Raw genomic sequence first — 26,417 nt, 5'->3', positions numbered from 1 at the left:
GGGTTCAATAAACAATAACTGCAGAGGACGCGAGTCATTCAGAGGAGAGCTGGTTGAAATATTTTGATTTTTAATTATATTTTCCATAATTTTTCTTTCCAAATTTCATGAAAAACAAACCTGAAAAATGTCAATGACAATTTTGATCAGGAAATGTGCAGCCAGTGTTTTGGAGCAGCTAAAGAGGTGGCTGCATTTTTTTGATTTTTGAAAAATATCAATGATTTTTATATTTTGCAATTTTGAAAAAAAAAACCCTATCAGTAAAGATTTTTAATTTAATTTAAACTGCTTTTTCAACCAGCTCTAATTAAGAGGTAACAAGGAAGGGAGAAAAAATTTGTCTTCAAATGATGGTAATTGAAAAAAGATTGAGAGAGATGCAAATGTAAAAGCCTTTTCAGAAACAAGACATGGAATGGGGGGAAGAGAAATAGCTCCAAATTGATATGGGATTTCAGCGTGTAGTCCTGAACTAAGCAGTAGCTGCCATGGAATTGTAGTAAACTTTAGCCTGGGTGAGTTCACTGATAAAGTAACTTCTCCTCGTTACTAATACGTCCTTTTCACATTGCCCGTCTTCTCGCCTTCCATACAGTTCTGGAAAAATGGTCAAGGGCAATAAATCTATATTTGTCTAACTGGGATAAGAACACATTCCCCAGCCTGGGTACATTGCGATTCTTCGATACAATTCTTCCATTCTATTGTCATGTGACCAGCAACTGGCTGAAATGTGAGGAGCTGAAGGTGAGAATTGCTGATTTTCTAAACCTTTAGCAGAAATTGTAATGTTAAATTCTATGTGTCTGTCACTCTCTGTGATGATGGCATTTAATGGTAGGTCCTTTTGGATGGAACAGAGTGTCATGTAAAACATCTAAACCCCATATATTTATAATGTCACCACATCATGGAAATTCTGTCGGTACACAGTGTACATAGCTTCTAGTTTTATGCACCTAATGTGCAGATGAACACGGGATAGTGGGCTAAATTAATTCCTGGTATAAATCCATTCACCCCAGAGGAATAACAGCAGTTTTGAGTTGGCTGAGAATGCCTACTAATCTGGGGAATATTTTCCCTGGTATAGCTGTGAAGTGCATTAGAATATAATCCTGAAACCAACCCTATGAATCCCGGTTCTTTACCAGGAAATATTGAGATTGGGCCGTTCCTACAGTGGAACAAGGGAAGTTGCACTCATTAGAAGTAGAAAAGGTGTGCCCATTGGATGATATTGAATGAATTCTTAGGAACATAAATTCTGTATCTCATCTATGCAGCTCAAGCAGGCCGTCATCAAAGCCCTTGGTCCCATGATGAGCCTCCTGCTACACAAAGAGGAGCATCACGATCGGATATTTGAACTGATCTCATGGCTCCTTGAGCAATATAAGGAGGACATTGATGTTTTTCACGTCACCAAGGTGAGGTACCCCTCATTAAGGTAACTGTCTATGCGTGTGCATGTATGAACTGCATAAGGAATTTGCTGCCCGTGGGGTTTCCTGGTTTAGACAGTGACTTGTTAGATAATAAATATCTACACGAGTTCTGGGTTGATGCACATGGTGACCCAGGCAACAAGATTTGTAGGTAAATGCCTCTTATGAAAAGCATCCTCTGTTTCTTGGGGAGGATGATAAGGAGATAAAAAACAGAACACCTGCCCCACTCCCCAACAAGATACTCCCTCCTTGTGATTTCCCAGTACATCCTGTCAACTCTGTGTCTCTATTTTAGATCATAAACTCCTCACAGCAGGGGCTGCCATATGTTGTCTCTGGTCAATATCAAACCAACTGTCAGTGGTTGAAAATTAATACTAGGGAGGCTTGAGGGTGATAGCTTTGGCTTATATAACTAGAGCGATATAAAAGCATTGCCTGTCTATTTCATCTACCGTTCTATGCAGTGCTGTTGTAGCCATGTTGGTCCCAAGATATTAGAGCGAGAAGGTGGGTGAGATAATCTAATTAAAGATATTGTCTCACTCCCCTTGTCTCTCTATTTCATCTACCTCAGTACCACATGAGCAAGAAGTAATGGGCCATATTCTGTCTTCAGTGGGGCTACACAGTTGTAAATGAAGTCATGAGACAGCTATAACTACTTGGTAGTGATAGTTACTCACCATCTCTGTTGGTTGAAGCTTTCCGGTACAGAGTATGTGGTCACTTTTGGGGTTGAAATACCCATGATTTGGAGGGAACCAACGCAGCATGAACTTGTTTGATAGCATCAGGGCACTACACAACTGCTTAAACATAGTAAAATATGTAGTTGGCATGAGAGACATCCTGGAAGCTTCAAGCAGCAAAGGAGAAAAGTGTTTAGATGCAGGAAGGAATTCGATTTTCACCTTTTTTATCAGTCAGCTGGCAGAGGACATAAAATCATCACTGATCAAGTTGGCAGATGAGATAAAAATTGGGGAGTGGTAAATAATGGAGAGGACAGCTCACTGATTCAGAGTGATCTAGATCACTTGGTAAACTGGGCGCAAACAAACAAACGTGCATTTAAAGACGGCTGAATGTAAATTTGTGCATCTAGGCACAAAGAATTTAGGCCATACATACATGCTGGGGGATGCTGTCCTGGGAAGCAGTGACTCTGAAAAAGATTTTGGGGGTCATGATGAATAATCAGCTGAACACGAACTCATGCTGTGGCCAAAAAAAGCTAAAGCTGGGATGCATGAAAAGGGGAATCTCAAGTCGGAGTGCAGTGGTTATTTTACCTCTAAATCTGGCACTTGTGTGACTACTGTGGGAACACTGGGTCCCGTTCTAGTGCCCACAATTCAAAAAGGGGGTTGATAAACTGGAGAGGATATTGACAGAAGAGCCACAGTGATTAAAGGACTCATATTTTATAATGGGCTCTTCAGTCTAGCAGAGAAAGGTGTAACTTGATCCAATGGCTAGAAACTGAAGCGAGACACATTCAGACTGGAAATACGGTGTACATTTTTAATGGTGAGATAATTAACCATTAGAACCATTTACCAAGGGCCGAGGCGGATTCTCCCTCACTGACAGTTTTTGAATTGAGATTGGGATGTTTTTCTCAAAGCTCTGCTCTGGGAATTATTCTGGGCAAGGTCTATGGCCTGTGTTGTACCGGAGGTCAGACTAGACAATGGCAATAATCCGTTCCAGCCTTGGAATCTACGAATCCCCTGAAGCTGCTTCAGTCACTACATATTGCTCCTGTGTGTGCCACCATCTGACTTTCACCCTCTGTTGCAGAGTCTGAGCCAGCTCTTGGAGGTCTCTTGTGAATATAAGATCCCTCTCCCTAAAGAGAAGTTTCAAGCTATCTGCAGTGCTCTGCACATCCAGGTGAGGGGTGGTTTTGCTTGGATCCCTTGAGCTTAGGCACAGCAGAGCTGAAGCATATTAACAATAAAAATCTATCGAATGATAGTGCAGAGCCTGGGCACCTCCTCATGCCTTACTGATTTCTGCAGGCTCGGGAGTAAGCAGGTAGCGGTCTCATTTTCTTAGCTAATCTCCAGCTCGGTTTGTAAAGCAATTTCACCATAAGCCGATTATCGGGGGAGTCAGAGTTGTCTAGTAAAAACTGTGGCTGTGTCTTGATTCGATCAGCTCTGCTGCTCAAAACCCTTTAGCTTCTCTTATCGAATGTATTGGTCATTGTGTTTGATTCTTGCTGTGCATTCAGTACCATCTACCTGGGGTTCAGACCTCTAGTTGGACAAGTAGGAAGTGGAAGCTTAGAAATTCATTGAACATTTTCTTTTCAATTGCTTCTGATTAGTTTTTCTTTGACCATTTCCCTTCTTCCCACAGATCTGTTCTCAAGCTAAGCCGCTCAGCGCGGAAAATCACGCAGAGCTGTTGGATTGTGTCGTTCTGCTAGGTAAGGGGAAGAGACTCTGAGTTACACAGTGGTTTCCTTGTAACTTCCTTTGTCAGGTATGGTAAGAATAAGAGTTCTGTTGTCAGTGAGGACGTGATTTGTTCCCTTGCAGCCCGTTCTTCTCCTGATGATCTGATAGCATTTCTGCACTCGCAGCTGGAGATTGAGAATGAGGCTGTTCGTGTGGCCTCTTTGAATCTGCTCAGAGCTCTTGTTGGCGCCGACTGTAAGTAACACAGGAGCAACTGTGCCAGCTGCCCTCTTGGCCGACATGCTGAGGGTTGAGTTGGGGACATCCAGAGCAGGGCCGGCTTTAGGAAGTGCTGGGCCCGATTCGTGGGGCTTGTGCTCACCAGGTGGCACTCCGAGTCTTCGGCGGTGGGCCCTTCACTCGCTTGTGCCGCTGAAGAGCCGGAGGGAGCGAAGGACCCGCCGCCAAAGTGCCGCCAAAGACCCGGAGCGCCGCTGGGTGAGTAAAAATTAAAAAGGCCACTGGGCTCGGGGCCCTGTTAGGCGTGGGGTGCGGGGCCCCCTTAGGCACGGGGCCCAATTCAGGAGAATCGGGGGAATCGGCCTAAAGCCGGCCCTGATCCAGATCTAAAAGCATGAGCTACTATAGATTGAGCTAAAGAACCAAGGCTTTGTAGGCACGGCAGAGCTCTAACAGACTCATCGCCTCTGCAAATGGGGCACAGAGTCTCTATAACACACAGTCACCAGTGGTTTGGATCTCCACTAAGGGACCAAATGCTGCCCTAAGTTACCCCCCTATGGCCATCCAGAATCAACAGGTTCAACTAAGTGCTGAATGTAGCCCAAGATATTTTTCAACTTCAAATACAGAAGTTAACTTGGGGCTAATGCATGTTAACAATAATCAGATACAAATAAAATAGGACTCCTGACTCGATATTCGTCAGTATTCTACACTGTAGACTAGATTCTGAGTTCTGTTCTACTGGTGTAAACACAGATTAACTTCAATGACCTCAGTCTATCTAACGCTTTTATAATATTTCCATCATGGTAGTATGATGGCACTCGTTATAGAAGTGGAATTACGTTAGATTTACACTGGTGTAACTGAGACCAGAGTCTAGTCCTATGTTTTTCCCACTGATTCTGCAGATGAGAGAAGCTCGGTACTATTCTTAAATAGGGCCCTTTGAAATCCAGGATTAATTCCAATGTGGAAAGTGAGTGAATGGAACAAAGAAGTACTGTACACCTCTCCTTATCTTTCAGTGCCCGAGACAAGAGTTAAAAAGTTTCTGATTGTGAAGGCAGTGAAATCCACTTTCAGTGATCAGAATGCTACGGTAAGATTGTGTGTGGAGCAGTGAAATATTTCAGTTTTTTTCAATGATATGGGATGAATGGATATCTGGGTGGAGCTTTCATTCAGATCCAGAGGAGAGACTGCAGACTAGAGAAGGCATGTCATTCTCCTGCCAGTGTTAAATGTATCCACGTTTATAATCTAAGGAGATAAACTCAAAAGCATAAGGACTCTCATATCCTATCTCCTATTTCAGGCAGAAGGGATAACAAGAATTTATGTGTGTAATCTCTACCCTTGCAGGTGAGGAAGGCAGTTCTTCATTTCATCAGGAGGCTGCTCAGTTCAGGAAGTGTGGAGAATTGTGCAGCATGGGATATGGTAGCATATGTTTTCCGCGAGTTCAGTGTGTCCACCAGCAAACTGGTAAGGAGAGTTCTTAACACTTAGGACTCGGTCCTACCACACTTGCATGCTGATTGCTCCCCTTGCCTTCCGTGGGAGTTGTGACTCAAGGACAGCTGGACTGAATGATTAGAGCCAGAATCTGATCAGTTATATTGGTGTAAAGTCAAGGTAACTCCACTGACTTTAGTGGCGTTACTCTGGATTTACACTAGTGTAACAGAGATCAGAATCTCACACTGGGTATTTACTGGGGGGGAGGGATAGCTCAGTGGTTTGAGCATTGGCCTGCTAAACCCAGGGTTGTGAGTTCAATCCTTGAGGGGGCCACTTGGGGATCTGGGGCAAAATCAGTACTTGGTCCTGCTAGTGAAGGCAGGGGGCTGGACTCAATGACCTTTCAAGGTCCCTTCCAGTTCTAGGAGATGGGATGTCTCCATTATTATTATTATTATTATTATTATCTAACAGAGTTATCTCGGTTACTCAAACCTCTGATGAGACATTGAAAATGCTGAAAACACCATTTTTCAGTGAAATGTTCTTGTACAAAGAAGCACATCTTTTTGTTTTCAATAGACTCTCCAGAGAACATAATGATGCCCAATTCTTTGGCTGTTGAAGCATACCTAAACTATTAGCAAAACACCAAGGTTATGCAGGCTGCATCCCAGACTGTCAGGAGCCTGGAAAAGCTTGCTGCCTATTTCCCTCACTACAGACTCTACTCTACATGTACTAGTGTAAAAATATCTTCAATCCGTATTTCTATCCATGGACACAGCCAGGGGCTCCAGACACTTTGTGCTCCATGACTGGATCCATGATATGTATTAACATAAACAGTTCAACTTTACAGTAAGTTGTTGATAGACTCACACTCACTACACACAGAATGACCAAGCTGGTTGGGGCATCAGAACAAACAGAGTGGATCCCCCTGGTTCTGCATATTTATTTCCACTGGGCGGAGGCTGAATGTTTTTCCTCAGAGATAAAAAGATGAAACAGTTTTTTTCAAATTTAAAAAAATTGAACACTGTTGGGGAAACTCTTTTGTGTTCAGTGAATCATTCCCTTCACTTTAGGGTTTTCCTAAGCCTGGGATCTGACCCACCAGTTAGGAGTTTCTATTATTCTCTTTCCTTCAGACGTTTGTGCACTTCCAGTGCAATATAAAAGCAGGCATAGGTCAATGTTCAAGATGGCTTCGTAAGAGAAGGACACTGATTCTATAGCCAGTGTCTTACTACTAGCTAATAAGTTCTATATAGCTATCTCACAGCAGGGTACAACACTTCTCACCCAGGCTATTCAGGAAGAAAGCACTATCCAAACCCTGTGCATTGACATCCTGCAATGTCTGGACACCTCAGTCAGTGGAATGACCCAAGTAAGTGACCTGTTGCTACTGCTTCTTGAAATAGGGATGTTCTTCCTTACGTTCCTTGTACCTCTCCACAAGGAAGCTTTTTGCACAGTCAGCATAATGGAGGAACAGCATATCAAATTCATGTCAGGGATGGTGTGACCCCTTCATCATGGAGTAAGTGGTTCACTTTAGAGAAAAGATATAAAGCAACTTAACTGGAAGGAATCATGTTGCAGAGATCTTCCCTTAATTCTTTCCACTGTCTGAGTGCAACTTCCCCTTAGATCCCCCATGAATACTTCTGATTTGGTGATCCTGGATTTGAACAGATATTGGGGCTGAGACTGTGCCTTATATAGGTCTGTAAAGTTCTGGGTGAGTTTCTGGTGCTATCTAAATAGCTCCATAATGCTCTAATGCAGGGAAAGAGGATTCACCAAACTAGGCAGTGTATTTAAAAGACAGAGTGCGGGGGCACCGGACAGGTAGAGTGAGATGTTGGGGAGAGAGAGATGAGGTGATAGGTTAGGGAAGGGTCAGTGAGGAATAAAAGGAGAAGCTACATGACAGGGAGGGATTCAGACAGCAGGATACTGGAGGTGGGGGAATGGAAATAGCTGGGTACTGAACAGTCTCGCTCTTCTCTGCAGGTGTTATGGCCAAGGCTTCTGGAGTATGTGGTGCCAGCTCAGTACACGGGTACTTTGAAGCCTCTCTGCAGATGCCTTAGGGAACTGGCTGAGAAAAAGCAGCAGGAAGGAGAAGAAGCTGCTTGCCTCGACTACAGTGGACCAGGTTTATAACAGAAACTCTTTCATGTATTCTCTCCAGGCACACTATGAAATGAACAGGTTCAGTCTGCTCCAGTTCTCTCGTCTGCAATCAGGAGGCTAAAATGAATGAGGGATGGTCTGTGATTACAACATAGCCATGGGAGGGAGCTAGGAAATGTGGGTTCTGTTCCCAGCTTAACACCAAAATTCTGATGTGACCTTGGGGGAAATCACTTGATCTTTCTCTCTCAGCTTCCCCACTTGTGAAATGAAGGAGTAATTAATGTCAACCTCATAGAGGTGCTGTGAGGCGGAATTCATTCCTGTTTGTAAAGCATTTTGAGATGCTCAGACTGAAAGCACTATGGAAATGCAAATTATTATCAGCTGTATTCAACATTGGTGGGCACGTTGGAAATGGATAGGTGAATAACATTGGCAGGGCTCTCTGCAAAGCCTGGCATAATTAAAACTATTCTGTTTCTTTCCCTAGTGAAACTCCCTACACCACAGGGGCTGCTGGCGCGACTCCTGGTGAGTAGACCAGGAAAATAGGTTTTCTGCGAAATGTGAAGTGGGACAGTTAACTATAAAAATCGGTATTATAGCTAGATACTTATAGACAGGCTGAGCAATGTGTATGATTGGGTCTCTCTCTCTCCACCCTCTCCCGAGACACACTGTTGTGCATCCTCGTACTAGCTAGAATGCTTGCTTCTTCAGGAAGACACTGCAGTAGAAGCAACAGCTCTATTGTATGGTCTCCACAATGAGAGAGTCTGAACTATTCCCTCCTTCAGGAACAAACTGGTATTGTGCTGACAAAACTTAGCCTGTTCTTTCTCTCTCATTGACAGGTAGTAGCCTCATCCCCTTATGAAAGAGAAGGACATGGATGTGCTGCCTTGCAATTACTGAAGGCCCTGCACCACAATATCCACGCAGCAGTGGGTGAGATGTGGGTACTGAAGATCCCACCTCTGCTGCGGTACATTGAAGGTAAAGTGCTAGTTAGGAGGAGTGCGGTCCATGGAGAATTGAAGGGAAGCCACAAAATGCAGCTTCCTATTGACATGTGTTGTGCCATTCCTGCTGCAGTACGTGGGAACAGTGGGGAACTGAAATTGGGCTTCTAGGCTCTCACTTTTCCTTCCCCTGGATAACTGGGAACCACTGGGGTAAAGCCAGAATTTAACCACTGAGGCCAATTCAATCAGGGCAGAATCAGGCCAGGAAGGTTTCAGCTGAATGGAAATTTTACAGCAGTTCCCCCCACGCCTTTGCTAGGTTATTAGTTGGGAAGGTGAATACACATGAAGCTGGAGGTTAGTGAAATATTTTGGAGTTACATATATAGTCTGATTTTGGAAACTGAATTTTTCTGAAAATTAAACCCCATGTTTACTTTCAAGGGTGATTCAATTAAAAAACCCAGAGTTTTTCTTTCTGTAAGGAAAGCCAAGCCATAAAAGCTAGGTTGGCCAAGTGGGTGCCCTTTGTAGACTCTAGGTATTATGGGCCTAAAAATGTCTTTCACCAATTTTACAGTGGTATGAATCTATTGACCTCCGTGGAAAAAACCCTTCAATCAGTGTAGGCCAAGGGTAGGCAACCTATGGCACGCATGCCAAAGGCGGCACGCGAGCTGATTTTCAGTGGTACTCACACTGCCCGGGTCCTGGCCACTGGTCCGGGGGGCTCTGCATTTTAATTGAATTTTAAATGAAGCTTCTTAAACATTTTAAAAACCTTATTTACTTTATATACAACAATAGTTATATATTATAGACTTATAGAAAGAGACCTTCTTAAAATGTTAAAATGTATGACTGGCACGCGAAACCTTAAATCAGAGTGAATAAATGAAGACTCGGCACACCACTTCCCATTTAGCCTTGAAAGCCCAGGTATGTTACAGCTTGGCAGACCAGGAGTTTTAGAAGGACTGATTGCAAAGGAGATACCTGGGACGACTCTTCTTGCTAACCTAAGTGACATTATTGTTTTGCTTCCTCCTTTATAGGGAACACAGAGAATTCCCTGGACCATGAACAGTGGGAGCACATGCTGCTTCAGGTACAAGATGGCTTTCAGCTGTATTGTCACAGCCCTCCCTCCCCCCTCCAAATGTATCAGCTGGGGAAAGAATAATGATCAATTATTCATTATAAGCAGAGCTGGTCAAACCATTTCATTTGCAACTTTTGTTCAGTGAAAAATGGCCTTTTTGATTTTTATGGGACATTTTCAAATTTTTCAGGTTTTTTTTTTCGTATGTTTTTTACACAAAACAAAGCAACCCCAACCCAAATAGAAAATGTTTAGTTTTTTTAAACTGAAGTTGATTTTGGGTTTTTTTTTTCCAGTTGCTTTTCTGTTTGTCTCCTCCCAGCTCCAGCTTTTTCAGTCACGAAGTGGAAGAGGGGGAAACCGGCAAGGGGACCAGGGATAAAGGGAAGGAAAGAGGGAAAACAAAGAATTGAATAATGGTCATTTTTGATTTTGAAAAGCAAAATATTTTTTGTTTTTTCACTTTTCATTTGTGTGTTGAAAAATCAAGAAAACAAAAAAATCCCACTTGTTTTGTGAAATGGACTTACTATTGTTCAACCAGCTCTAGTTATAAATAATTCTGTATTACCACTGGGAACAGCACAAAACTTAACCAGAAAACCAACATGCTAATGGTGCTAATGCATCACTGGGGGACATTTAAAGGATTCTTTTTTTCTATTTGCCACTTAAAAGAAAATTTGCTCTGAGAAACCCAAAAAGGAAAAGCGACAAGACAAGGTTTGGTGACTGTGTCTCATGGAGAAGCCTTTCTGGTCAGAAAGAGCTCGTGTAAATCCAGACAAGGAACATTTTTATGGCGAGCGCTGAAAATGAAAGGATAGGATCTAGTGACAAATAAGCCCCAGAAGGTTTGGAGTTCCATTTGGGGTTGGATTACACTCTAGAATTTCCCATTCCAGATCCAGCCTCATTTGAAATTCTTTGGGCTAAAAAATCAAAGAAGATTAGGTTCTCTTGTGAGGTTTCTGATATTTCCTGGCTGCTGTTCAAAATTCGGGCCTGAAACAGCAAAGTGCTGAGAGTTACTAACCTCTCGCTGACTTCAATGGGAGTTGAGGGTGTGACCCCAGATCCTTTGGGTACCCAGTGGCAGAGGCCACAGGAGTGCATAGGATTACCAGGATTCCCTGGATCTGATCTCCATATAATCAAAGGGTGTCATGTAAAGCCTTTACTGGATACCTGTGCCACACAGATCATCATAATCATTGCACAGTGACTGGATGGATAATATATAAGGCGTTATGGTTGTATACTGAAATGTATGCTTTTAAGGTCTGTGAGTAGGGGCTGACCATCAGAAAGTGATCAATAAGTTTCTTTCAGGCAGGAGATACTTATCTGCCTGAATGGCTGTATGTAGATGAGTAATTCTTCACAGTGGATGCTAATCAATAAAGCAATATTCTAATCAAGTGATTGCAAAGTCTCCAGAGGAGATTCGATACAAGAAAAACAAACAAACAATAGGGGATACCCTGTTTACAAGTGAAGACAATGGATGCTTGGAACTATATCTGGAGGTCCAGAGGTATCCTTCACCTATTGGACGAACTGCCAGCTGGCTTGTCTCATGAATGGAGGATCACATTTGGTTTGGGTGTTTCATGCTGGGAGAGAGATTTGGGGAGCTGTCCTTTGTGAGACAGGGGAATGTTTGGTTATCTAAGTTTAAGCTCTAAATTTATTAGACCCATTCTCCATCCACTATAAAATCACTCCTCAATGGTCAGATTTCTTGGCTCCATCTCATTCTCCAATTCCCTGTCCATCTGGGTTTGGGGACTGAGAGGAATCATCAGGAAAAGGTTAAAGAACAACAGGCAGAGGAAGTCTGGGTTGTTGATGTTTATAGTTGTCAATAGGGAAATAATCTTCCCATGACACCTGAATACTGGAAATTTTACAACAGAGAAAAAGGAAGAAAAAAAACAAACAAACAAACAAACAAACCCAACAACAACCCCCAAATTCTTGCAATTAACCATCTGCTTTAACTCTTGTTTTACACTCAGTTCCTAAGAACATCTCTGGAGATGATAGGCGACAGTGCGTGGAGCAGCCAGATAAGCCTTGAGTTGAGCCAGCAGATGGCCGGCTATGCCAGCCCCTCCAAAGAGAAGGTTTGTTATCTGTTAAGGCTTAGTTTCTAGTTCATTTCCCTTGAAATTCTGACTGGGGGGGCTGCATAAGGCTTCTCTCAAGGCTTCATTACTTTATATTTTATTCTGCATATAAAATTTGTTTTTGGTTGTTTCCTGCTCTCTTGCCGCCCACCCGCCCGCCCGCCCTTCCAATATTTGCTTGGACAGGCTGCTTGTCTGTACTGCATTGTTGGCTCTCCGGCTGGGCTAGATGATGGGATGTTTCTGCGGTCTGGATGCTTGGACTTGGCTATCGTGTTCTTTCCTGAGTGTTGCTGAGCTGGGTCTGTACTGACAGGCACGTTGTGTTACTGATATCTCAGGGCTGGTCTCTTTCTTTCAGAGTTTCCTGTATAAGGCGCTAGGAACGTCCTTAGCAGTTTGTCAGGATCTGGTCCTTGTTAAATCACAGATTAAGACATTTCTGACGACAACAGATTATACGGAAGCCCCTGAGAGAGAGGTGAGGACTCTGTCCCTCTCCCCACTTTACCAAGGAATCCCTGAATGCTCCCTGTGGGGCTCAGCTCTGAGTTGGCCTGGGACAGACGCCATTTTGCTTCATATCCTCTTCATTGCTATTTCACTCAGCCCCCGCTCCCCATGTGTCTCAGGCCTCACTGGCATTTTACACCACTTCAGGTGAAAGGAATGGAGTCGTGGGGTCTATCAGGCACCTGGTTCGATCCTAACCAGTATTTTTCTTGGGTGACAGGGAGTCATTTCCATCCTCGCATTGTCTGCTGAGAGCCACTTGGACCTCACCTTGAATGCACTTCAGGAGTTTGGGGCTGCAATGAGCAAGGTTAAGATTTCTGGGTTCATCGGCCGCCTGAAGGTAAAGGAGCCAGGGGCTTCTCTCAAACTTCCTCTCCCTCTAAAGCAGGGGCAGCAACCCTGCGGTAGTGTCTGCTCTGGTCAGCTAGCATTGTCCCCCAATGTATGCGTTCTACGTGATGCCTGCAGTTAAGCAGAGAGGAGCACAATCTGGAGCTGGGGTTGTCTCAAATGATTTTTATCGTCTGATGTCTTTTCCATGCAAGCGACTGATGTAGTTCCCACACATTGTGCATGGGAGGGGCGCTCAAGCCATGAGACATCAGATGATAAAAATCATTTGAGAGAACCCCAGCTCCAGATTGTGCTCCTCTCTGCTTAACTGCAGGCAGTCTGTTGTAAAATGATGGTAGATACACTGGAGGGTAGGGATAGGATACAGAGGGACCTAGACAAATTAGAGGATTGGGCCAAAAGAAACTTGATGAGGTTCAACAAGGACAAGTGCAGAGTCCTGCACTTAGGACGAAAGAATCCCATTCACTGTTACAGACTAGGGACCGAATGGCTAGGAAGCAGTTCTGCAGAAAAGGACCTAGGGGTTACAGTGGATGAGAAGCTGGATATGAGTCAACAGTGTGCTCTTCTTGCCAAGAAGGCTAATGGCATTTTGGGCTGTATAAGTAGGGGCATTTCCAGCAGATCGAGGGACGTGATCGTTCCCCTCTATTGGACATTGGTGAGGCCTCATCTGGATTACTGTGTCCAGTTTTGGGCCCCACATTACAAGAAGGATGTGAAAAATTGGAAAGAGTCCAGCAGAGGGCAACAAAAATGATTAGGGGTCTGGAGCACATGACTTATGAGGAGAGGCTGAGGGAACTGGGATTGTTTAGTCTGCAGAAGAGAAGAATGAGGGGGGATTTGATAGCTGCTTTCAACTACCTGAAAGGGGGTTCCAAAGAGGATGGATCTAGACTGTTCTCAGTGGTACCTGATGACAGAACAAGGAGTAATGGTCTCAAGTTGCAGTGGGGGAGGTTTAGGTTGGATATTAGGAAAAACTTTTTCACTAGGAGGGTGGTGAAGCACTGGAATGGGTTCCCTACAGAGGTGGTGGAATCTCCTTCCTTAGCGGTTTTTAAGGTCAGGCTTGATAAAGCCCTGGCTGGGATGATTTAGTTGGGAATTGGTCCTGCTTTGAGCAGGGGGTTGGACTACATGACGTCCTGAGGTCCCTTCCAACCCTGATATTCTATGATTCTAAAACTGGCAAATATCTAGATGAGTTGATATACCTCTGGAAGACCTCTGCAGACCCTCAGGGGTACACAAGTACCCCTGGTTGAAAACCACTGATCTAAAGGATAGAGCAGGAGCCTAGGCCTCTGGGCTTCCATTGCCGGCTCTGCATTTACTCACTGTGCAGCCTTAGGCAAGACATTTAGCGTCTGATCTTGTACCCACCAGTGTCAATGACTAAGCTCTCGTGTACTTCACTGCTCTATGTTCAGCATTTTAGGCTCTCTGTGTCAGAGTTACCCGTGGGAATGATGGAGATACTAATAACTCCCTACCTCACACAGTTATTATATTGCTTAAATACTGTTTGCAAGTGGTTTGAGATCTTTGGCTGAAAAGAGCTTTGCAAGTGCAAACTGCCATTGCTGCTGTGAGCAATTCCTCGGTCAGCAGCAGATCAGAATTCCAAGGCAAAATGAATCACAAGAACTTGTCTCTAGTGACGTTTCCGATTGTCTAGGACTACCACCGTGGGAAAAGAGGCAAGACTCGCAGCACCCTGATGCTGACATACAGCAACGTGGCTGTTCACGCTCCAAAAGACCAGCTTCTCTCCCGAGTAGAGGCAGACATCACAGGGAACATCCTTCACCATTACAGAGCCAGTTGTCAGGTAAGAGCTTTTGTGTGATAAGTGTTAGGGGCATTACCCTGAAGTTATAGCATTGCCTCTGAGTTTATAGAGAGAGGGCTTGCATTTTCTAAAACTCTTCTTTGAGCAATAATTTGTCACATAACTCACATTTAAAACTGTAATGGACGGAGCGTGAGATGTCACATGTTGTATCATTTTTGTTGCTCTTCTTTGTATTTTCTCTAGTTTCTCTATATTCTTCTGAAATTCTGTAGACCACAGCTACACAGTAATTCGGATGCGGTCAGACTCAGGCTATTCAGAATAACACTTTAACTCCCCTAATATGTATGTGTATCTAGCGCTATCTTTCGCTACCCAAGAGAGACCAGTGCTAGCTTGTATTTAGTTGATTTGCTGTCACTCTGTTTCTCGGACACACTACTTCCCTTACCTCTTATCTGTCTTCTTGTTTGTCTGTGTGCTCCTTATTTCTGTTCCCTAGGTGTCTGACTGCTGGCACTGACTCTCATCTCCGTGCAACCTCTCCACGTCACTTTGCCATTCAATTCTGCCCTGTCTGACTGAGACTCTCACTTAGGCATTGTCAAAAACAGTTGAACCAAACTGATATCTTCTAGTAGTTCACAAATGCAAATATTATGTAGTGTGGCCCCTGATACTGACCTCTGCAAAACACCCCCTCTGGACACATTTCCTGCCTTTTGGAAGATTTAACAATAGTGATTTCTCTCTGCTCCATATTCACCAGCCAGGACCTTTTGAGGATGTGTGTTATGTTGGACATACATTGCTAAGAGCTGTTTTGCATTTCGTTTTTCAGGTGCTGGGCATCACTGTTACGAACAAGGTAAATTCTAAATAATCTGCTCTCAGGTCTTGCATTTTCTATACACAAATTGCTTGTTTAAATTGCACCGAGCTTGATTTTCTTGCTACATCAAGCAGGAGTCCTGGTTGCTCTGGTGTAAGTGGACCTGGATTTATTTGATGAACCTGGGTTTTCTTTTCTTCTGAGGTGGGTGCAGAGCTGGGGTCCTCTGCCTTCTGGGGTCTGTGGACACCTCTCTCCTCTCCTGAGGCTAGATTTAATTCCTGATCTTTATCTTCTGGACTCTGGTTCTTCTCTCAGTTTCTCATCCACATCCTCTTGTTTCTCCTTCTGGATTATGTAGGACATGTACCTAAAATTAACCCTCATCCAGAATGTCACGGAGATTAGCTGTGCCATCTTGGAGACCAGAGACTCCCAGGAGTTCGAATTCTCTTACAAACAGGAGCTCCTTGGCTACATGCTGGTGAGTGATTAGGAGCTTTGAGGACTGAAGTACAAAGGAGTTTGTTGTAATGCAATAAGACTGGTTTTCCAGGGAGATGTTATTTTATCCATTGGCTGTGACTGTACTACTGCAGTCTCATGAGCTACCTGCATGGCACCCGAATGCTGGGTCCACGCTGAGCTCGGCAGGGATGCTGACATATTGTGGGCTGTAACTGGAAGGAATGGCTTGTGTCTGGTGAGTTATCTTTTTGTCCTCCGTATAGCCTGCAGATGGCTCTACGGTCGATTTCAGAGGCAGAGAGCCTGCTGAGCCCGGTGTCTGTTTATTACAGGTCTGGCATATGGCCCTATTTCAGGGTGGGAGAGGAAGACCTCTCTGCCTTTCAAATCCATTTCCCATTTTTTATGTCCCTATTAATGCATTTCAGGACTTCATTAAAAAGGAACCACTGGATTCCCTGGCATCTCCAGTTCGCTACAAGGCAATTCTTGCCATTGGACATCTGAGGTAGGCTATTTTCTGCCATATTTCCTGGCACTGTGATGACTTCTTATTTGTTAATTCAGGAGTGTCAGGTTGGGAGCAGTCTGATGCCTGCAGGATTTGGCTCACATGCTGCTCACCAGCAGAACTTCCTTCTTGAGGGTTTGAATGTGTCCATTTGGAGGTTTGTGCTTGAAAGACACAAGACTGGAGGTTGTGGGCCATGCAGTACAATGGAGAAGAGTTCAGATGGGGAGGGAGGTATCTGGCTAGCTGGCAGGGGGGAGGAAGCTTGTGGGTTTCTCTAAAAAGGGGACTTGAAGCTTTAGCTTTACTTCTAGATGAGCCAATACTTAATAGCGGTGTAAAGAGGTGCTCAGCTGCAAAGTGAAGGGTTGTTTGCATTTGGGGTCTAGACTGGGGCAATCTCTAGCCATTGGACCCACTCTTTTACTTGGAGGTGGTACTGAATCTAATGCATGACTTTTCTCTCTTTCTTCTGCCAGCAAACTCAAACCATCTTTGACCCTGGAGGAAAACCGTGAGCTCCTTGATCAGTGTTTCAAAAGTTTATTTCCCCTTCCTCCCTTGGAGGAGACAAAAGAGGAAGGCGAGACAGCGAAGGATGCTCTGCATATACAGGTACATGACAACAGTTCTCCTCTGGCACCATCCACTGTATTTCTGCCCAGCAGGCACTGGGTGATGGCAGTCACACATGGCCTCCCTGGCAAGGTTATGGTTAGCTTCACCCGGCCCACACACACAAATGATCTGTGATGAGCCTCACTCCTTCTCTTCTGGTTTCAGTCACTGTACGTAGGGTCCTTGGAAGCCCTTGGCAAGCTAATGAAGACTTTGCTGGAGGAAGAACCAACCGCAGACTGGTTCCAGGAAATGTTTGATGTGAGTAGACCTTTGAACCGCGGTGGAGATTGTTTCTTGTGTTACAGCAGGGAAGAATCAGAGATTTAGGGGGTCAAGCTTCAGTTGTGGAGGAAGTTTCCACAACCGAGTTAATTTTAGGGAGAAAGCACTACATTCTTCCTTGTGATAAGTGGGCATGTGCCCCATTGAAATCCACGGAAGCTATGTCATTTTATGCCAGGGCTAGATTGGGATCGAGTTCTTACAATGGAGTTGACACTACTTGGACCGGCAAGAAAATCACCACTGCAGTAGCCAAATCCAAGAGAACCAGTTGAAACTGATCACTTCTTCGAAGAGGAATTCATTAATATTGAGTTAAGCCCTGTGTATGGAAACTCATTCAGAGGAGACTTCCTGTTCCTCAGACATGAACAGAATATCCTGAAGAGCGGAGGGGTGGGGAGTTTGATGCACCTTCAGTATAAAAATGAAGTTATAAAAGGAGCTGGGCTGGGGGGACTTCTCTGCTCTTATTCAAATGAATAAAAAGAAATGCTCCTCTCTGTCATTTTGCCACTCGACATGGGAGAAGTTGCCTAGGAATCAGACCACAGCAGCAGACATCAAACAGCATGCAATGTGCTAGACAGCTCCCATCAGACAGTCTACAGCAGACATCACATACACGGGACCAGATTCATCTCTCATGTAACTCCTTTGGCTTCAATCACCAGAGGTGAATCTGGTCCCTGGGACTTGTATATCTAAGAGGCTCTTCCATTAGACATGTAATTCCTTTGCTACACGGAGCTCAGATGCTTTGGAGAGGGATTTTAGTGACAATTAAACCTGTTTAAGAGGAACTTTTGGGAGGGATTTTCTGGTACTAACTCTGTCCATTCCTCTGCTCTACCAACAGCTACTAAGGCCATGGGTCAGTTCAGAGAAGGAGTGGGAGAGAGAAAGGGCCTTGCAGGCCAGCACCCAGCTGCTGACTGCCTATCAAGAGACAGTTAATAGCACAGTGAGTATAGCCTCTTACTCTTCCTTGAGCTGACTTCCCTGCTTATATCAGATCTGACACTCAACGCAAATGCATGACAGACTCTTCCAGGGCAGCAGCTGGGATCTCAAGGTGACTAAGATCCCCCTGCTTCCAGAAGAGAGAGGTTTACACAACAATGCTGTGACCACACTCCGGGCAGACTGCAAGAAGTAGAGGGCAGACAATCCCCCAAACTGATGGCTTATTCTCTAATTAGATTCACCAAGTCAACAACAGAAGAGCCCCCACCCTAGTTAAGAAGATGCCAAACGCAGTCCCCTTTTGGCAGTCCAGACCCAAGATGCCAAACGCAGTCCCCTTTTGGCAGTCCAGACCTTGTCTCCCATCTAAACATCCATGTCTTAGAAGAAGGGGGAGGGATAGCTCAGTGGTTTGAGCAGTGGCCAGTGTTGTGAGTTCAATCCTTGAGGAGGCCATTTAGGGAAGTGGGGTAAAAATCTCACTGGGGATTGGTCCTGCTTTAAGCATGAGGTTAGACTAGATGACCTTCTCAGGTCCCTTCCAACCCTGATATTCTATGTCTAATATAGTGAGGGGTTACTGAAAACCTGGCTCACCATATGTGAGGTTCCCTGATCATAAAGGACCAGATGCTTATCCCCAGGTCAACATGAATCTCAGGTCTTTCCCAAATATCACGCTGTCAGCCAGTCCTTAATAACTAAATCTAAGATTTATTGTTAAAAGAAAGAAGAGAGTTACAAATGGTTAAATGATCAATATCCATACAAGTGACTTTCAATGTTCATAGTTCAAGATCACAACAGTGATGGAATAAACTGCTGGTTTGTAAAAGTCTCTCTGGAATCATCCCAACGGATCAGAATCCAAAGGCAGCTTAGATGTAAAGTCTGTTAGTTTTTCCATGCACTTTCCAGGTTATTCCAAATGATTATTTGGAAAATCTCTGGACACAAATCTGACATCAGGAATCAAAATACTCAAAAACCAGTGGGAGAACACTTTAACCTGTCTGGTCATTCAGTGACAGACCTGCGGGTGGCTATATTACAACAGAAAAACTTCAAAAACAGACTCCAAAGAGAGACTGGTGAGCAAGAATTGATATGCAAACTAGACACAATCAACTCCGGTTTGAATAAGGACTGGGAATGGCTAAGCCATTACAAACATTGACTCTATCTCCCCTTGTAAGTACTCTCACACTTATTATCAAAATCTCTGTCCTATGATAGACTCAGGCCCGAGCCTTCTCTTTTCTAGCTATTCTAGCAGGCTGACAAGCCGACCTCACAGAAATTTTCACAGAAGGACCTTCCCCCAATGCAGATCGCCTGTTGTACTTTGCTTTGAAGATAATCTTCTATTCTCATTCTATTAACACAGTAAACTAGTTACATTCCTTCACATAAGGTAATTAGCCGTTCTTCCATTATAACACAGATAGTTAAGCTGAAGATAATGTAGAAATGATTGGCTTCCTGGAGTGTCTTACATCTTTGATTTTAAGGTTAACTGAACACCTTGCATACATAATTACAGCAATTAAGACATGAAAGGGAATTAGCATCTACAAGCTAATTTGGTTACATTGCGAAACTTCTAACCAGGTATAGATAAACACAGACAAATACACTTAGCCTCTATTGTTCCTTTTTGAATGAGTCGATGATTGCTAGTCTAATACATCTCTTTGAAATTCACATGCAAGTGAACTGTCTTGATACAGTAGAAGCGCCTCTTGTTAAGTTATTATGGGTCATACACAGGTTAATCTTTAATGCAGATGAGGCTAGGGGAGTTGTCTCTGTTCTTCATTCTGTATGCAAAAATGGAGACGTCTTAATCTTGTCACCCTTGTCAGGCGGGGTCTAGGTGTGTCTCCCCATGCCCTTCATTGTTCTCTGCAAGCCTTTTCTCCGATCGGTTTTGGTTCAAACAGAGACGGGGGTGAGGGGTGTCCTTCATGAGTCACACAGGCTAGATACTGCGCCCTGGTTCCCCAAAAACACAGAGCTGACTGGTATCAACAATAAGGATGGCAAGTGAAGTCTAGTACAGCTGGAGAACGTTCATTCTTCATTCTTTTGTAATTAGACTCGGGAAACTTTTAATCGGTTTGGATCTCTGATTGGACTAATAGCACCATACAGCTGTGATTCACTGGCCACGTCCCGTCAGTGGGTGGTTGACTGTATCAGCTGCCTTCTCTGTATACAAGGTGAGGAGACCATTAGCAGGTATAAGTAATTCTTCACCATTAGCAGGTATAAGTAACTCTTCACCTTCTTTCACTGTTGTAATGTCCATTTTTCTGCCTGTCTAGTTCTTTCTGTCCTGTCTGTTGGCACTTAGATAACAGAATGGTGGGCATCTTGTAAATACCTCATTAGAAGAGAAGATTATGATGTGTAAAGAGCCTAGCACACTTTTGGGAACTGTACAAATAATAAATGGTCTGCATACAGGTAGATGACTGCTAATTCCTTAGGGCTTGTCTACACAGGGACACTAAGGAAAGTTAATCCAAATGAACTAAAGGTGTAAATTTAAAGTGGCATTAAACACATATGTGGATGCTCTGATTCTGAATTAAAATGGCCCTTATTAATTTTAGTGAATTACATGAATTAAACTAACCTGAAATAAGGCCCCTTTAATTCTAAATAAGTGTGTCCCCATAGGTGTTTAATGAAGTTTAACTAATGCATTTTGAAAATTAATTTGGATTAGCTTTCTTGACTATCTCCATGTAGACAAGCCCTTGGTACTAAACATTTTCATTCTCTTTACCCTGCCACTGGCTGTATTGGAGGGGTTTCCTGGAATAATTCTTTAAACAAAAAGTTCTTCCAGCAGCCCTCTGTCATGAGCATTCAAAGCTACTGGAGTAAGTGTAGGCCATTTTCCCCTCTGTGAAAGAGTAGGATATTCTTTTCACCTAATGGTTAGATGTAAAGGGATAGGGCTTGGTTATCGTTTAAGGCCATTTCCAATTAGGGTGACCAAACAGCAAATGTGAAAACTCGGGACAGGGGGTGGGGGGTAATAGGAGTCTATATAAGAAAAAGACCCCCCAAATCGGGACTATCCCTATAAAATCGGGACATCTGGTCACCTTATTTCCAATTATTATTAATCAGTCCTAAAAAACAGTGTTGGTGATTCAGAAACAGAAGAAGGGACTCCAATCTTTCCATGTACAAGATAGAAATCCCAGCAGTGTTTAGAAGTGACTGATGAACCTGGGTTTCCTGCCGAAGTTTTTGTCCAGCCCCATCTCTTTTACAAGGAGAGTTTGGTGGAGGGATTCACCTCTACATTGGAACCTGAGATCTATCTGCATGACTTGTACTTGACTATGAGATTAGATTTAAATACTGAGAGCAGAGAGGCTACTGAAACCAGACACACCCAGAAAGCTGCTCCAAGCTGAATACAGTGCTTGTTCAATCCTGTATCATTCACAATAACATACCACTGCCGTTAACTTTCAGACATTTAGGGTGTAATCCCGACTCCATTACAGTCAACAGGAGTTTTGCCATTGACTTTGATGGTGCCAAGATTTTACACTATTCTGATAAGAGCATAGCACATGGATCCTTCTGTATGAATATCCATGCAATAGAGGTTCAGTTTCATTAATCGTTACAGTACTTTTTCTGCTTTTCTCCACTCCAGGCCAGTCCATGAATCTGGGGTCAGTGGCGGAGGAGCTGAGATGTCTCCGTGAAGCACTAACAGCTCCAGACCCTGAGGCTCTGTTTCAGGCATCTTCCAAAATGGCCAGGGTAACTGACTCAAAAAGCTTGTGCGGATGTTCTAGTGACGGGGCACTATTCATTTTACATTTACACTTTTCTGATGCCTTTCCGCACTTGGAGTGAGCTGTGGGAGCGGGGCATTCATTGCTAGTAACCAGCAAGATGCTTTTCATAGATGTGTGCTATGAATGCCATGTAAAAACCAGATTCCACAGAATGTTGCACGGACATGAAAATACACACGCAGCTGCGCACACATGTACCTATCCAGACATCCATGAGAAAAAACTGTGTTAGTGGAACATCAAGCCGAGAAACCACCCAGTCTTCATTCTGTCACTTTGTGGGTTTGCCTTAGCCTATATTTGTGTGCATGCCTCTCTTTACTTCATTTTATACGTTGTAAAAAGATGCAGTGTATATCAGAGAATACAAACTGGAAACTTACCTCCTGCATATCCAGTACAATGTTGTGTAACTGTGCAACAGAGGCTTTGTCTCTAACCTGATATCATTAGTGAAGAACACAAAAATGTCGTCTATAGACTGTAGAGAGAATTGTAATCCCAAATGGCTCGCTAGACATGAGGCTAATTAACAATTTGTTGATGCATCTGTCTTTTCATAGAGATATTAGGCCTCCATTTTTAAAAAGCCAGACATCATTGCAGTCTCTCCTGTTTTTGATTTGTTCCCAGGTTGTTAGTGAGTACTTTCCCTCAGAACAGGCCACAGACTTTATTAAGGCCACATTGGGTGGTATGCTGTCTGCCAGCCCCACCTGTGCCACGGCAGCTGGACTGTGGATGAAGATCATCCTGAAGGAGTGTGGAGATGCCATGCTGGACAAGGTAAAACAGGAAACTGGAGAGGTTTTCTGCCTAAACTCTAGGCTTTTAGATCTTTGCCCTTATGTGTAATGAACAAAAATCTTGCTGTTTCTCCCCCTCAGACATAGAGTCGATTCCATCTCTGTTCCTACCCTAAGATAGGCAATGGCAGAATCAATCGCAGTAGACAGAGATAATCCAAGGGAAAAGGAAGATGGTTGGTTATTTATTTGTCTAGCTTGTTGCCACAGTATTCAGCCAAGAAAGGCTTGAAAAAACAGACTCTGGGGAAAATACAACAAGACAGAATGACTGGCACTTGGAATCATCCAGTTATTAGGAGGCCTATGGCTAAGGGCTACCTGGATAAAAATAGCACTGTAGTCATTCCCAGTCAATCTGGAGCCTGGGCTCTGAGACCCACCCTCTTGCCAGGTTTCAGAGCCTGGGCTCCAGCCCAACCAGGAACAGCTACACTTTTACACTGCTGTGGGATTTTTTTTTTTCTGTGTAGACGTACCCTTTAAGAATAGAAGTGGGGAGGGAGGAAGAAAACTATAGTGTCTTTGGGATCCACTATTTATATGCCTTATTCTGGAGCCCAGTGCGTTAGCGCTAGATGAAAGGAGCACTCCACAAATCTTCTAACAAGGCTGGTGAAAGGTCTCAGGACAGCAGAACTGCCATGTTTGCACAGTGTTTTGAAGATGTGAAGGGCTAGGAGGGAATATAAGAGGTCATCACCTGTTCATAGTCCCAGGCATTTGCACACTGTGCTTAAAGCACTTGCATATTTTGTGCTTGTGGTTGTTTATGAACTAGGCATTCTTCCAGGCAAATGGTCAGCTTTGGCTGCTTAAATCACACCTGCAAAATGTGGGCAAGCAAAGCCTTCTTTTGTGCATGCCAACTGGTTTATTTAATGCATAGCTGGGCACCACCACATTAAATTACCTGGTATGTATATGTGTGTGTCAGTGTTAGTTTTTACAGCCAAGTGTGGGCAATTTTTGTGGGTTAAATTTATGCAGACATATTTGAACATTTGTTTCTTGAAGTGAAGAATTTCTAAAAAAGCAGCAACTGGCTAAATGGCTAAATAAAGGTTTTGATTCCGTAGAATGAATGGAGAGAAAGAAAAAGGGACATTTCTTTCTGGTTTTGTTCCTTCCAGGTGCCAGATATCCTGGTTATAATATATAGCCACATGCCTACTATCCAGGAGGGCAGCTTGAGGCAGTTCCTGGTGGAGGCGGTGTCCATTTTAGCTCACCGTGACCTAGAGACAGTGATCTCCAGCCTCCTCAGCGAACCTCTGCCGATAGACAGGTATATACCGCTACCTCTTTCATTCATCTTGGTGAAACATGGATCCCACAGCTTTACTGGGAGATGTAGGGCTTTATTTAAGCAGCAAACAGTTTGGGATAATTCCTAAAGGTTAATAGCCTGGGTCTTTCTGCAGGAAGGTCCAAGAGCACGTTAAGGTGGGGTGCGGAGAGAAACTAAGTGTCATTCTGTTTCCATTAATTAATAGCTGCTTTGATATCCTAAAGACCTATCTTTACTGGTATAACTGGAGTGTATTGTTGGAAACATCTACCTCTCTAGACACCTGAATTGACCTCACTCTGGAAATTAGCAGTGGCTGTTGGTTTCCTGGTAGCATGACAGCTTCAAGTCCAAATCCCTGGCTGATTGCAAAGAATAGAGCCAATATTATCATCAGACCTCTGCTTGGTATCAGTGAGGGTGTGGCTGCTAGAATAGAGTTGCTGTCCTGGGTACTTAAAATTGGACTGGAAGCAGATCCATCATTTCATTTAAAGATCCCTAACTGAGTTATCAGTTATCAGTGCTGGAGTCTAAGACCATAAGAACGGCAATACTGGGTCAGACCAAAGGTCCATCTAGCCCAGTATCCTGTCTGCCGACAGTGGCCAGTGCCACATGCCCCAGAGGGAATGAACAGAACAGGTAATTGTCAAGTGATCCATCCCCTGTCACCCATTCCCAGCTTCTGGCAAACAGAGGCTAGGGACACCCTTTGTGAAGGGGACATAGGATGGCCACGAATATTTGGTCTCATAGTTGTATGTCCAGTGTGGCAAATTGCCGGCACTATTATGTTGCGTCCCGCACTTTCTCCTCTTGTGGGGGTGCAGGGCACCGTTTCTCACCCCTGAACTGGGGTATCGACTGTCCCATTAGTGTCCCAGAAAAGGGGAGTGGAGAGGGAGAGACCTGGGCCCACCCTCTACTCCAGGTCCCAGCCCAGGGGCTCTAGGGATAGCAGTGAACCACTTGAACTAGCGATTCCTTCTCCTGGGCTACTTCCCTCTCCGGCCCTTCAGCTTGTGGGGCTTCCTGCCCGCTCTCTGCTTGGGCCAAGTTTCTCCCAACCCCTTGTGTCTGTAGAGTCCCTCTGGTCTGCACAAGCCGGGTTTCCCTTTACCTCGGGTCTTGGTCTTCTGGCCCGCCACAGCACTTCTCCAAACTGCTTCCTCCAAACTGCTCTCTGCTCCAACACCAAACCACTCTGCTTCAACTCCTCCAAACTGCTCTCTGCTCCAACACCAAACCACTCTCCTTCAACTCCTCCAAACTGCTCTCTGCTCCAACACCAAACCACTCTCCTTCAACTCCTCAAAACTGCTCTCTGCTCCAACACCAAACCACTCTGCTTCAACTCCTCCAACTGTCTGATTGAAGCAGGGGGGTTTATCAGGTGACTGGCTTTAGGTGCTCTAATTGGCTTAATTGGTTTCAGGTGCTCTTCTTAAGCTGTAGCAGCCTCTCTTCCCTCTACAGGGACTAAGGCTCTCATCATCCTGGGGCTTACATATCTCCCATCTATCACTCTCCTGCTGTCCTCTGGCCATGCTAGATCACACCAGTTAGTAGGAATATGGCTTTTCCTTCATCACCTTGCCTTCCAAACCCTAGATCTTTGTAGCCACATGTTCATGATTCCATATTTACTGGGAAATGGGAAAGCAGGAACTGAGGTTGGCGCTCTCTGTCCTGTCCTTCTGAAGTCTAGTATTAATGGTGAGGCTGCAGTAAGACTAGGTCACTTAACCTAGTTCTGTAACTGGAAACTCAATATTTAAACACGAGGAGAGTTAAAGGAGGACAGTACTCCTAACTTTCTCATCATTGGCAAGGAGAAAATTTGGTCTTTACTTAAATATGACGTATTCAGTCTGAGCCACAAAAGTGTCCAGGGGTCACATGTAACTTCTGTTAAATTGCAGTGACATCACTGAGCTGTGGAGATCTCTGGGGGGAGACCCCTTGCTTGCCACTCAAGTCCTAAAGATCCTGATAGACAAGATAAAGACTCCAACAAGACAAGAAGGCCGCATCACCTCAGAGACTGAAATCAACAGGGATTTGGCAGCTGCTGAACCTCTCTCAGTAAGTAAAGACAGACACGTCTTTCAGGCTTTCCTCTGCCCTGTGACAATCCTGCTGATGCAAAGCTAGAAGTGTGGTATAATATTGCTGTGTGGGCACTTCTCCTCTGATGTACTGTTT

The 26,417-nt window shown here is 44.1% G+C and overlaps 1 protein-coding gene across 1 annotated transcript; it reads left to right on the top strand.

Annotated features, from left to right (window-relative positions):
- Nucleotides 1–1,283: 1,283 nt before the first annotated feature.
- LOC135981214 (maestro heat-like repeat-containing protein family member 2B) lies at nucleotides 1,284–25,695 on the top strand. Its single transcript, XM_065582482.1, has 25 exons — nucleotides 1,284–1,433; nucleotides 3,261–3,353; nucleotides 3,825–3,894; nucleotides 4,007–4,120; nucleotides 5,140–5,213; nucleotides 5,477–5,599; nucleotides 6,888–6,971; nucleotides 7,601–7,745; nucleotides 8,217–8,257; nucleotides 8,581–8,722; nucleotides 9,747–9,799; nucleotides 11,815–11,922; nucleotides 12,659–12,781; nucleotides 14,483–14,635; nucleotides 15,441–15,467; nucleotides 15,793–15,915; nucleotides 16,328–16,407; nucleotides 16,890–17,025; nucleotides 17,194–17,289; nucleotides 18,173–18,277; nucleotides 20,378–20,501; nucleotides 21,965–22,074; nucleotides 22,746–22,898; nucleotides 24,052–24,206; nucleotides 25,689–25,695. Exons 1-25 carry the CDS (start codon nucleotides 1,284–1,286, stop codon nucleotides 25,693–25,695), a joined length of 2,589 nt encoding a protein of 862 aa, XP_065438554.1.
- The last annotated feature ends 722 nt before the right edge of the window (nucleotides 25,696–26,417 follow it).

This window comes from Chrysemys picta, chromosome 2 (genome assembly GCF_011386835.1).
Source record: "Chrysemys picta bellii isolate R12L10 chromosome 2, ASM1138683v2, whole genome shotgun sequence".
Taxonomy (NCBI): Eukaryota; Metazoa; Chordata; order Testudines; family Emydidae; genus Chrysemys; species Chrysemys picta.
This window is presented reverse-complemented; position numbering and strand designations above follow the sequence as displayed.

Coding starts and splice junctions, on each gene's coding strand:
- LOC135981214 (XM_065582482.1), top strand. CDS start 1,284: ATGCAGCTCAAGCAGGCCGTCATCAAAGCCCTTGGTCCCATGATGAGC. Junction 15,468..15,792: donor GCATCACTGTTACGAACAAG/GTAAATTCTAAA, acceptor TGGATTATGTAG/GACATGTACCTAAAATTAAC. Junction 22,075..22,745: donor CATCTTCCAAAATGGCCAGG/GTAACTGACTCA, acceptor ATTTGTTCCCAG/GTTGTTAGTGAGTACTTTCC.